This window comes from Mustela nivalis (genome assembly GCF_964662115.1).
Source record: "Mustela nivalis genome assembly, chromosome: 3".
In the NCBI taxonomy this organism is placed as follows: Eukaryota; Metazoa; Chordata; class Mammalia; order Carnivora; family Mustelidae; genus Mustela; species Mustela nivalis.
In genome coordinates this window covers 155991780-156005315 of record NC_139022.1, presented here as the reverse complement: position 1 = coordinate 156005315, position 13536 = coordinate 155991780, and the positions used below count along the sequence as shown (strand labels likewise).

Here is a 13536-nt window from a genome sequence, read left to right as displayed (position 1 = left end):
CAATTCCCTCCCTGTTCCCATTTATCTTCCATTATTTCTGCCAAATTGCTTTCAAGGCTACTAATTGTACGAATAATATTCTCTTCCTCAAACTCTGCTTTTAACTAGCATTAGCTGTGTGGCGTTGGATACCGTTTCCCGATCTCTAAAAACAGGGAGGTTGCGCTGAAGAATCTATAAGGCCTTTTCTTGTGCTCAAGTTCTAAGCTTCTGACTGTCACACAAGGTGTACGGTTTTTGAAAACAGTACATAAACTGGAGTCTTGACTCAGTGATGATGGATTCAGTTAGTTCATCGTCCCCAAAGTGTGTTTCTTGAAAAACTGTCCTCGGGAATTCCCACTCCAGAAGGATTCTTCACACAAGAATGTTCAGGGAAGTTAGATTAAATAAAATCAAGTAGTTTTGAACTGTAGGCATTCACAGCCTTTAATATGTTAATGTACACTGGGTGACACCCCCAGAAAAAGACAGAAGATGAAGTATTTCCAAAACTGATGGGAGCACAGAACCCCTCTTCCTTAGCACTTTATAAAAATAAAATTCATGAGATACACTTTCAGAAAGGCTGGATTCGCTTATTTTCAAAGTCCTTCTTTGGCTTGAGAGTCTATTTTCAAATGTGCTTGAAGATGCTACTTCACGCATTTCATGTAGTGTTAATCACTGGGACACCAAGTTGGCTTAGCCATTGCTAGCTACTACTGCCATTCTTGTTGTAATGTGGCCCATATTCTGTCTAGACAGAGATGAAATAAGGTTTAAGGACTAGCTAACTTCCCAATAAACTATCTCCTCTCTGTGTAGCTGATGCTTATAATTAGGATTTTAAAATAGTTCTCTTCCATTTTCACTTCTGCAAATTTGTGGATAGGGTTCACTTATCTGAAGACCTAAGATAATTCCTAAGAAAATTCCTTCTAAACTTTTTCTGAGATGGGAAAAAGGGAACCAAGGACACTACAGGAACTCAGTGCTCTAGAAATCATCTCTGAGAGAGGCAACATGGGCACTTCATCAAAGTTAGAGTCATTATCTTCGTTTCAATGGTATATTAACATTTCCTTAATTCCACCTTTAACCCAGATGCATTTCACTGACAGTTTTACCAGAGCCTCTGCTTGATGATCGTCAGGGAACACACTGCCTCATAATGGAGACCATTCCACTTCAGTCTGGCTCCAGTTTTTAGAAGATCGTCAACTATATTCAATGAAATTCTGAGTAGTAAATATTCTTGTTCTCAGTGACCTTGTAAATTGCCTAGCCAAGGGATTTTTTTCAAGGCACTCTTCCTAACAATACAATATATCTCAAATGCTTTGAGTTGAATTTCATAAGTAATTAAATAAATATTACATCTTCACAGAAAAGTGATTATAAACGCCATCACATAAGACTCAAGGAGGGACGCCTGAGTGGTTCAGTCATTAAGCATCTGCTTTTGGCTCAGGTCATGATCCCAGGGTCCTGGGATTGAGCCCCACATTGGGCTCTCTGCTCAGTGGGCAGCCTGTTTCTCCCTCTCCCACTCCCCCTGCGTGTGCTCTCTCTCTAGCTGTGTCTTTTTCTGTCAAATAAACAAATAAAATCTTTAAAAAAAAAAAAAAGATTCAAGAAGACTGGGTGGTTCCCTAAATTTACCAAGATAGAAACATACAGAGGTAGAATGTACTCAGGTCTCTGTTTCAAAAACCAAACCCCTTTTCTCAATAGCATACCACTTCTCTTGTATGTCCAGACACATGAAAGAGAGGAGGAGAGTGGATTTGTAAAATCTGAATGCTGCCAGGAAAATAGTGAAACTATTCCAGCCAACTTAATGTGTCCTTGGGCATCTTGCTATTACTCTGGCTTTTAGAATTCCCTTTTCTAAAACAAGGATTACACATTTTCTATAAGATCTGTCCCAGTTTTGGAAATTCCTGTGATTGGAAGGAAACATTCATTAATGAATGGCATTACTATTGAGAATTTAAGTGAGAAAAACAAAACAAAACAAAACCCAAACCCGCATCCCTCAGAAAGGATTGAATGAAAGTTGACGTAGCGAGCAAGCATCATAATGACAAACAGTTTAGAATCACATGCTTGACTTTTACCTTCTTTAATTTTTTTTTTCTACACTAGTTACATTCAGACCAGGATAGAGGAGATGGATCACTTAAATATATCCTTTCAGGAGATGGAGCAGGAGATCTCTTCATTATCAATGAAAACACAGGGGATATACAGGCCACCAAGAGGCTGGACAGGGAAGAAAAACCTGTTTACATCCTTCGAGCTCAAGCTATAAACAGAAGGACAGGGAGGCCAGTGGAGCCTGAATCCGAATTCATCATCAAGATCCATGACATCAACGACAATGAACCAATATTTACCAAGGATGTTTACACGGCCACTGTTCCCGAAATGTCTGATGTTGGTGAGTGAGATCCGATTTCAACCATACAATGTTTCTCCTCTAGTACATCAACTGAGTAAAGGATCCCAAGAGTGAAATTTACTAAGTTGAGTGAATTTAGATGCTAAATTCTTAAGCTATCCTATTTCAAAAACTTCCTTCATGACCTTTTGCTAAGTGCACCTACATTTCCTAATATTACTCTAGCCCCATTTTATCATTATCTTTAAGAAAACAGTATTTCCTATAATGATGAAGGGATGAAAAATGGCAGGCAAGAACAGGAGGAAGAAAGAGACATCACCTCAACCACTTCCTGCCCTGGCTGAGAGAAGAAGCCCTCTCCACCTCTCTTAGCATATATTGGTACTGGGCCTGAAGTGAGGATCTCCCCATTGTAAAACAAAAGCCTGAATTTACATCCAGACTGAAGAGTAATGACATTTGCTTTAATTAACTATGTATTTGGGAAAGAGACCCAAAGAAAATTAAAAAAAAAAAATCTTTAAAACAATGTGCAGATGATGATGTCTAGGGGTTATATCTTTTACTAAGTGATGGAAATTAATGTCATTATTCATGACATTAATATGATGAATTAATATTTTGTGCACAATTCTACTAGAAATTTTAAAGTTAACAAGTATGGCTTTAATTTGCTTAAATTGGGAGAAGGTTAACAGAATTTAAATTTTAAAAGGTCATACTGACATCACACTTAGCTACATTAAAATACTTCATGGGATCCAGTGACAACTTTTAAGCTACTTGTGTAAAGGGTTATTTTTATTTTTATTCAGTGTCAACTTCAGAAGGGCTAAATTACATAATAATAACTTTTCTATAATCCTGTGAGTCAGATATCAGAAACGTTTTAGGTCACAGTTCCAAGACTTGGAAAAACCTAATCCATGGAAATGATTGTAAACCCTCTAAATCTTTCTCATCAAGAAGTCGCTCATCTCATTACTTAAAGCCACTCAGTTTTGTTAGAAAAACCACAAACCATCAGCAAAGCAAGAGAGAGGGATTAGAATTTTAAAAGGAAGATTTGTTAGGAAAAAAATTTCTTTCTTCCACATACTAAAAGGCAGGAAGAATTAATGAAGCACCTCTCACAGTTGCACCAGCCAGGAAAACAGTTTCCAGAAAACAAAACTTGACATGCAAGGTGTCACTGCACAACTATAGGAGGTGCTATTCACTTTCAAAGCCATGATAGAATTAATATGTATTACAAATATTTGGGGATAGCTAGAAGTAACATGTCTTGAAGAAGGGAAGACTTTCTCATTTGTACACAGGCACAGTTATGTTCATATTAACCATTATCATGAATCAACACATCATTGTGATGATATAAAAAGGTATCTTGAGGTGCCTGGGTGGCTCAAAGGGTTAAGCCTCTGCCTTTGGCTCAGGTCATGATCTCAGAGTCCTAGGATCAAGCCTCGCATCGGGCTCTCTGCTCGGCAAGGGGTCTGCTTCCCCCTCCCTCTCTGCCTGCCTCTCTGCCTACTTGTGATCTCTCTCTCTCTCTCTCTCTCTCTGTCAAATAAATAAATAAAAAATTTTTAAGGCATCTTAAAGAAATTACATCATGATTGTGGGACAACAGGATGGTGTCAAGCAGACCTAAGTTTGAAAAGCTACTAATAAGCAGGAACTTAATGTCTGATCCTTTGGTTGCATATCTACAAAAATAATAAAAGTCAAGTCCTAAGGATTATCATGTGGATGAAATGATAAAAAAAAAAGTGCAGAGCCCCTGGTATAATATCTGGCAATAAACAGGTGCTCAAAAGATCCAGATAATCATATTCTAAACACATTTGAATTTTTGATGTCAAATAAGAATGTGGGTGTTTGTTGACTTTTACTATTAGCTCTTGCTCTAAAATCATATAATGTTCTCATTCTCCCCACCTTCCTTCCCACATTATAAGGATGGGCGCTCTGTCTCATTAACATGCTACATCCAGGGCATCCAACCCTAACACAGTCCAATATATTCATTCAACAAACGGGATTGGTTAGATATTACAAAAGCAATGGAATGCTTCTAATACTCCCTGCATTTAACTTCCCTGTCCTTTCCATGGGCTGACGTGCTCTAACAGTATGCTTACGTTTTATCTGATATGAATTTCAAAAGTCACCCATGAGATGATCTTCATCAGAAGGCCTTTCCCTTTTTGGAAGTCACAGATCCCTTTGAGAATCAGATAAAAATCTATGGATCATCAATGAAATAGACATGTAATCATACACATAAAAATCTGTGTGGAATTTCATGTGGGTTAGGAATATTTTGAAGGTTATTAGGTGACTGTGGTCCTTAAAACAAGAATGCTGATCTAAAATATCATAGCCTTCTTTGTGCATTTAATTATAATCCTTTTTTTTTTTTTTAAATATAGGTTCCAGGTGTGAATGCTCTGGGGTTTTAATTAGAGAATCCAACCCTACCTCTTTAAAGGTTCAAGGTCTTTCAGCTTCTTGAATTATCAGATAGTTTTATAATTTAGGGTGCTTTAATTTGTAATTAACAGAAAACCCAACTCAAACTAGTTTAAACAAATAAGCAGTTTAAGTCATACTTAAGTCAACAGTAAAGTAGGCTGGGGTGCCTGGGTGGCTCAGTGGGTTAAGCCTCTGCCTTCAGCTCAGGTCATGATCCCAGGGTCCTGGGATTGAGCCCCACATCGGGCTCTCTGCTCAGCAGGGAACCTGCTTCTCTCTCTGTGCCTCTCTGTGCCTGCCTCTCTGCCTACTTGTGATCTCTGTCTGTCAAATAAATAAGTAAAAATCTTAAAAAAAAAAAAAAAGTAGGCTTTTGGACGTGGTTTGATTTGGGTTCAATTATTTCTCTGAAATTTTCTGTCCTGTTCAGCTTTGTCCTCAGGCTGACATCTCTGAGGTCACAAAATAGCTGCTGCATTGACAGGCCCTAGATCAGCACATTTCAATCCAGGAGAAAGAGCACCCATGGCACAGAATTCACAAAATCACAAGAGGCTTCCTGATTGGAGAACTCCGAAACTAATCCCTATGGAAAAAGTAATGCAAGATGCTGACTGACTTAGGTCTGGATAATTTCCGAAGATGACCCTACCAAGAATCTAATCTCGTCCTTTGGAGATTGATTGGAATTGGTTCCACCCAAGGTCATGACCATCCCCTGCTTCCCTCTAACCTAACCCTTACAACATTCAGAAATGTTGATCATCACACTCCTTCAGAGTGAGAAATCCAAGACTATTTAACCTAGCACTGTCCTGAAGTTCTCCATTCTTTGCCAGGATAGTTTTAGACAAAAGTAAGATCATGCTTTCTCTTTCTATGTGTGGATCAAGGATCCACATGGACCCTTAATTTATTTTCAATTCATGTTTCTGTCGTTACAGGCACATTTGTTGTCCAAGTCACTGCAACTGATGCTGATGATCCAACTTATGGGAACAGTGCTAAAGTGGTATATAGTATCCTACAGGGGCAGCCCTATTTTTCAGTTGAATCAGAAACAGGTTAGAATTCCTTTTTGATCTTCTTTTTAAATCTGTAATTTTAACTGACATGTTCAGATGAGCTGGCATATTTTTTAATAAAAACAATCAGTGTCATTGAATTTTCTTAGATTCACCTGCCAAATACCAGCAATATACTTGTAAACACGATATCCACATCATTTCAATCAAGAAATCTGACAATGGATGTTTCATCCATTATGTTTATAATATGGTAGATTCAGAAAAACTTCTACAATGTTATTTTTTTTCTTCCAGTTTGGGGAGAAGTTAAAGACCAATCCCTTCTGATAGCCATTGGGGCTATTTATAAAAATTCCAATTCTTTTTCTAGTTATTTGGTATCTCCTTCTCTTGCTCTGAAGCTAGTTGTAGCCAGGAGATTTGTTCGGGCCAATAAATGTGGCAGTGATGCTAGTCACTTCCAAGCAGAACTTTTAGATCTGGTGCACAATCTACATTCCTATCCTCCTGCCACAGAGATCACAGATGGAAACCATTGTTGACACTGGTCTCCAGCCTGGATGTCTGTTATCCTCAGCAGAGCTTCTTGCTGGCCTACTCAAAGAATGAACAAAACATTAACGTTAGCATGTCAAGCCAGTAAGGTTTTGCATTGTTTGCTATAACATTGTCTAGTGTATCCTAACTGATACCATCCTAATAAAGTGGATTCCTTAATGGAATCCTTTTTTTTAACATCTCATTTTTCTGCATTTTCTCCAAGAGTAGCATATTATCTTATGATGAATTGTTTCTTAGGAAATACTGCCTGTGCTGTACAGTAAATTCTACACATATTTTTGCTATCATACTAGGAGTTGGAGTTCCTTTCACACATTTTTCAAACATTCATTATTGTTAGCAGAAAACAAAACATTTCTAGATTACTACATCCAGTTGGAAATCAATGTGTTAAGAGGTGTGATGAACTTGGAAAGAATCCCGAGGAGAAAGAAAACATTGAGTTGAAAAACAATAAGGATGAAAAATTAGAAATATCCAACATAAAGGACAAAAGGCTAAGCGTATCTCCTGTATGTAAATGGAGGAGTACTGTGATTGGAGAACAGGTTGCAGCTGCACTTCCACGGAAGCCAGGACTATAGGAATAAAACTGACCCCTTGTCTGAGGTATTGGTGTTAAAAATTAAAAAAAAAAAAAAAGATATTTTCAGCTTCATTAGTTGTTAAGCACTGGAATGTGCTACCAGAGAAGGTTATAAAGCCTTTAAAGCCTTCAAAGCCTTTAAAGCCTATAAAGATTTTTGAAAGAATGTTGTTAATTTAAGCATAAAGCCTACATAGAGATTAGGCAAAGTTTTAGTTCTTTCAACTACTTATTTTATAACTACTTGACAATAGAGATAAATGTGACCTAACATGAGAATGTTGGTTTCTGCCGGGATCAGTTGAACTCATGCTCACATCAGCTTTAGGAAAACTTCTATTCTCTAGGATCATACGGGTGGTAATTACGGGAGAACTGATGCTGTGTTTTCTTAAGACCGTAGTTTCGTGGTTTAGAAAATCCTCCGAATGTTCATTATGATAGGTATATTTGATGAGCCATTAGCTGATGCAGTAAAGTGAAACTCAAGAGTCCGTTCAAGGAAATGGCTTAACAATTTCCTCATAGTACACTTACATGTCTTTTATCAAGCAGCTTAGTAGGAAGCACTGTAACACATGCCAAGTTACATTTTGCTGTGTTATCTTATACCACATGATATTTATACCGCCTACAATCTCTGCTACTGCAGAACTGACTTGTACTTACTCACCACGTGTGATAGGTGTTTGATTTTTTTTAATGGATCTGTCTCCCTTATGTGGTTGTAATTGCCTTCAGCGTAAGGGCTATCTACGATCATCTTTATGTCACCCATGACATCTATATAGTGTATTATATATTGTAGATAACTATGCATGTTTGTATAAGTAAGTGACTTGATAAAGTATTTTTAATACATCCCTTTCCACTTCTGAATTTCACACCCATAGGTATCATCAAGACAGCTTTACTCAACATGGATCGAGAAAACAGGGAGCAGTACCAAGTGGTGATTCAAGCCAAGGATATGGGTGGCCAGATGGGGGGATTATCTGGGACCACCACAGTGAACATCACACTGACTGACGTCAACGACAATCCTCCCCGGTTTCCCCAGAGTAGGAACATTTCATTGAATGAATTTCTTCAGTGTACTTTTTGTAAAACTCTAACTTTAAGAATGATATTTATTTCCATTATTATTAATTATCAATATTAGTGATCTCAGGAAGAACCATACATTTATTAGCTAAGCAATTTCTGATATGGTTATTGGTTGGAAAGCTAATCTCATTGTTATAGTTTTCCTTATTAAAATCCTGCCACAAACATAAATTTGCTTGTGCAGAACATATGTACATAAGCATGCTTCTATTTGTTTAAAAAAAATTGACTTTATGTTTTGTGAATTTAATCAGTCATATAATCTCTTTTAAATCCTCACAAAGCTTTGTAAGGGGAGGATTTATCATTTTACTGTTTCTAAAAATACAACTGGGGAAATAACTATGTACTTAATCCTTTTGTAATCATAAATAGTTTTCTATATTATGGTTAATTGAGATACGAAAAGTTATCTCTAAAGTCATTAACTCCCGTGGCTAGATCAGAAAAAAAAAAAAAAAGAAAGAAAAACAACATTCTTAAATGCCCACTTTATATCAGGCAGTACCCTAGAGCCCTTCATATAAAACACCTCAGTGGGTACTGGCTTTAATATAATTTTTCTTCCAGGAACAAAATTCATTTCTTTACACGATCTAAGTAAACTACTTGAATCCTGTCTTCCGTGAGAAAATAGGTGCCCACCATTAAAAAGAAAGCCCACTAACCCAATCATGGCATTTCTTTAAAGTTGGTCAGCTAATAGGGGCTTCTTTTATAATGGAGATACACATGGGTCAACAGGAAATCGTTACATTTTCTTTAGTTTTTTCAAGTATTCAATCAAAACAGAGTATCAAACAAATCTCTGACTTAATGGGTAGAAGAAAGGTTTTATGGACCCTAAAATTTTCCCTCACAGAGGCCTGACATGACAAGATCAGAATCAGCAGTACTTTGCCCAAAAACCTCCTTTTCAATAAAGGAATGCCCCGGGGAAAGAAAACAAAAGGAGCACCTGGAATGCCACTGGAACCTTACCTCACTTTGCTCTCTCCTTGGCTAGCCTGTGATCATTATTGCATAATGTACCAAAGTTCAGGAGGGGAGAGTAACTCTAGAGGAAAACGTTGGCTTGTGTTATCATTTTGCCAAGGATGAGCCCAACACTTACTGAATGGATGAATATTATTGCCTGACTCAATTCTAGTGATGTCATAGTCTATGTCCTCTCCAAAATAATCTGCACGGATGGTTGGCAAAATGTAACGGGTGAGAGTAAAATAAGTTTTGTGCCTTTTTTTTTTTGACCCTAAGTACATGCTGCTCTGGCAGATCTAAACTGAAATTCACATGCAGTCCCCCTAAACCCCCTAAACTAATTTTGCAACATGAGGACATAAGGAAAGTGTACATCTATGAAATACAGGTTTTAAAGATTTATTTATTAATTTGACAGATGAAGATCACAAATAGGCAGAGAGGCAGGCAGAGAGGAGGAAACAGGCTCCCTGCAGGGAGCCCAATGTGGGGCTCAATCCCAGGACTCTGGGATCATGACCTGAGCCAAAGGCAGAGGCTTTAACCCACTGAGCCACCCAGGCGCCCCTGAAATACAGGTTTTAAATCAGCAATACAGACAGAAGAATGGGGGAAACCTAGGCATAGAAAAAAACACTGTCATGGAATTTAAAAGAAAGGAGTAGTCAGAGAAACAGTTAAGAGCTTTCTCTCTCAATGTGTCTGTGTGTTAGGGATCTAACTGCAGCCAGACCAGCTCCCTGTGTAAGTAACAGAGTGTCTGCTTGGATACATCCTCCAGATCGCTGTCATTTGTTTCCACCTCCAGTTGTTATTAGCAGTGACACAAAGAACCCTTTTAAGAACTACCCCATAATTAGCTTAAAGTCACAGGTCAGGTTAAATTCTTTCCCATTCTTTCTGCTAAGATTAGTTAACGGGGGCTTCGAAACCTTGTACAGCAGCCCCCCCCCCCACAAGCCTCTTAGTCTTCCTTGCCATCACACCCATGAACCTGGAGTGCCATTTACAGGACAAGAAAAGTGTTCTTCATTTGCAAAGAGACAGGTCATGACAGAAGAAATATTCTTAACAATCATGAAAGTAAGGATGTAAGGATAGAGCTCCATTAATTATCGCAAGGAAAGTACAGATCAGCCTGCATCCGTAGTAATGTCTGAAAGAACTGTTAGAAAATAGGTTTTGTGTTTATTATGATAGAGTATCCTTCATCTGTGCTTGACTTATATCTGTCTGGTGATTAATAGGTACATACCAGTTTAAAACCCCTGAATCTTCTCCACCGGGTACACCAATTGGCAGGATCAAAGCCAGCGACGCTGACATGGGAGAAAATGCTGAAATTGAGTACAGCATTACAGAGGGAGAGGGGCTGGACATGTTTGATGTCGTCACCGACCAGGAAACCCAGGAAGGGGTTATTACAGTCAAAAAGGTAATGCCGTTTGTTAACTACAATGCAAACGAGACATTCATTTTTCTCCAGCCCCCGAGTAACTGGGGTAATCACATCTTACCTGAATGTTCCTCTAGATTCTTATTTTACTAATTATTTTTTTTTAAAACACCATGTCAAATGGTTGGCTTTTAGAATTCCCCGATAATCTGAAGCATTCATTAATCTCATACTTTTAATTAATTTTTATTAAGAACCTAATAAGTAAATAAATGACACAAATAAATTATACACATTAAAGTACATAAAATAAATACTGTCCATGAATAATAAACAAACAGTGCCGGACACTGTTCTAGATGTAGGAGGTGCAATGGTACATTCAACAGAATGGTCTCTGCTTTCGCAGAACAGCCAATCGAAGGCAGAAAAGAGACAAGGAAGCAAATAAACAAACAAACACGTGTATAGATATAAATTCTGATCATGCTTTGAAGGAAGAGAGTAACACAAGCAGTGGTAAAGATGGCCTGAATCAGAGAGAGGATATAAAAAGACCACAAAAATAAATTAACACAAATTTCCTATGAGCTCTAGCTACTTTTTGGAACATGATAAAAAGTTTTTTATACTTCTGAATTCCAATTTTTGTCCTATGTACTCACTCACTATTTATCCCCCCCACAATATTGTCTCGCTCCACAGAGCAGTACACACAACTGTGGAAAAATTTAAAACCAATAAACCGTGTGCCAAAGCTAAAAATACATTAATTTTGGTTCCTTTTTTAATGATGGCACTACCCTCATGGATGATGTAATATTTTCTCTCTCCTTTAGCACACTGTTATATTCACTGGTGAAGATAAGCATAGGTGCATGTAAATAACGAGAAAATTCTTTCCTCTTAAGCTTTGGATTACATGTCTTAATACCTGGAAACACAATAAAACATGTTTAAGCGACACTCAGACCAATGTTTTATACTGTAATATAATTAGGAAGCCCATTAGTGTGCATTAACCTTTTTAATTTTCTTAGTGCCTTATCAGATTCAAACTGAAATTTTGCCTAGCCGACTAAATCACATTCACTAATGTCTTGATTAATTGTGTTTCTAGTGAGCCTTGTCATATCATCATCTAAAACTAAAAGTCAGCAATAAGCATTTGGGTTCACTTTGTCTCCAGAAGTAGAGATACTTTTCCTAAAGACCTCTGACAGCAATGATCATTACTTTCGTTCGCAAGTAATTAGCCCAATGCCCTTATCAGGATATCACTTGGAATATTTTATCAACTCATGCAATGCAAAAAAAAAAAATTAAATCTATTTTATCTGAATGAGGTAAAGGGTGTCATGATGTAAACATGTGGTTCTCAATTCTGGCTGCACATCAGCCTCACTGCAGGCGGTATTTCAAAGTACAGATTCCCGCCCCCACCACAGATATTTTGGTTTCATGGTCCAGGGTGGGGATCCAGATACTGGCAAATTTTAAAACACTCAGTAAGTCTTCAAGTACAGTCAGATGTGACGATATCTGAAACAGAAAAATCTACCACGTATTTGCCAACTTGCCCCTGACATGGGTCCCTCTAGTCAAATACACGAATTTTGTTTTTTTAAAGGAGGTCTTACAAGACTCCTGCTTCCAGGTTCCCTTCCCGTCCATTATAACTTGCCCCCGTGCACCCACTTGCAAGGCCACAGCGGGCATGGTTTCAGCCCACGCTCTTCATCAGGAGGGCTTGGTATCTGAACTCCCATGCCTTTGTCCAATTTCACACTGCATGGTGATGTCCCTAAGCAACGTGGTCATATTCGTTCACCCAAGATTTGCACTAAAAATGGCTCATGTCTTTCTGTGTGTCTTGGTTGCTTCCAATATGTCTCCTCCCCCTACCCTCCCCAAGCTCTTGGACTTTGAAAAGAAGAAAGTGTACACCCTCAAGGTGGAAGCCTCCAATCCTCACGTGGAACCCCGCTTTCTCTACCTGGGCCCGTTCAAAGATGCAGCTACTGTCAGAATTATGGTGGAAGATGTGGATGAGCCCCCGGTCTTCAGCAAACTGGCCTACATCCTGCAGATAAGAGAAGATGCTCAGATAAACACGACAATAGGCTCAGTCACAGCCCAAGATCCAGATGCTGCAAGGAATCCAGTCAAGTAAGCATTCTCCTGCGACCCATCTCTTTCAGAAGCTTTAGTCGAATGCTATGCAAGTATCACCTGAAAGTTAGAAAATTAATCCTTTTTTTCAATGAGACACTTGTATCTTCCTGAAAAACAACTCTAAACAGCATCTTTACTCTCCTTGCTCAGAATAAACATTATTTTAGCAGCAGTATAAATTTAAAAAACACAAAATTTGGGGGGGTTCCAAAATGATCTATAGGAGTTGACTTCTTAACATGGAAATGGTACAAGGAAATACAACAGAACGGCCTGGAATTTTTCTTTAAGGCCTTAGATTTGTCAAAGAGTAGCAGGGAGAGAGTTCTGTGACTTTTAATAAACAAGACACCAGGATGAGTCTGTTTCTCAAGCATACAAGGACCTCTCATGTAACACTTAGAGGTAGAATTATGCTCCATTTGGATGCATAATTTTTTCTTTTTCAGACGTGGATAAAAATAGGAACCATTTCATGATATATGTGTGCAAAATCTGGGGAAATTAATAGAGCTGAATCCAGTTTATACTGTGTAAGCAAGTTATATTTTCTCTATATATTCCTTATACCTTAGCTGTAAATCATGCTGCAAGAAAGCCTCATTGCTCTTTGAAACCCAGATGCTTTCATATTCTAGAATTTTATCAGGAGAGCAATGGAGTCAACAATTTCCAGCTTTGAGTCAATAGCTTAGTTGACCAGATGAGAAAACTGCTAAATCAGAATATCATTCTAACAATTATCCCCTGAAAAAAAAAAAAAAAAAAAAAAAAGAAAGAAAAGAAAAAGAAAAAAGTAAGCAAACTGACAAGTTAGAGAAACTTTTGCTAGTGA

The 13536-nt window shown here is 38.0% G+C and overlaps 1 protein-coding gene across 1 annotated transcript in view; it reads left to right on the top strand.

The window, feature by feature from the left end:
* The window catches only part of CDH6 (cadherin 6), a 121199-nt gene that overhangs the window by 87451 nt on the left and 20212 nt on the right, over nt 1-13536 (top strand). Inside the window, exons 3-7 of the mRNA XM_082724522.1 lie at nt 2131-2425; nt 5812-5931; nt 7936-8103; nt 10378-10565; nt 12442-12695. Of these exons, the coding sequence (XP_082580648.1) occupies nt 2131-2425; nt 5812-5931; nt 7936-8103; nt 10378-10565; nt 12442-12695 (1025 nt within the window). The remainder of the gene's footprint in view (nt 1-2130; nt 2426-5811; nt 5932-7935; nt 8104-10377; nt 10566-12441; nt 12696-13536) is intronic.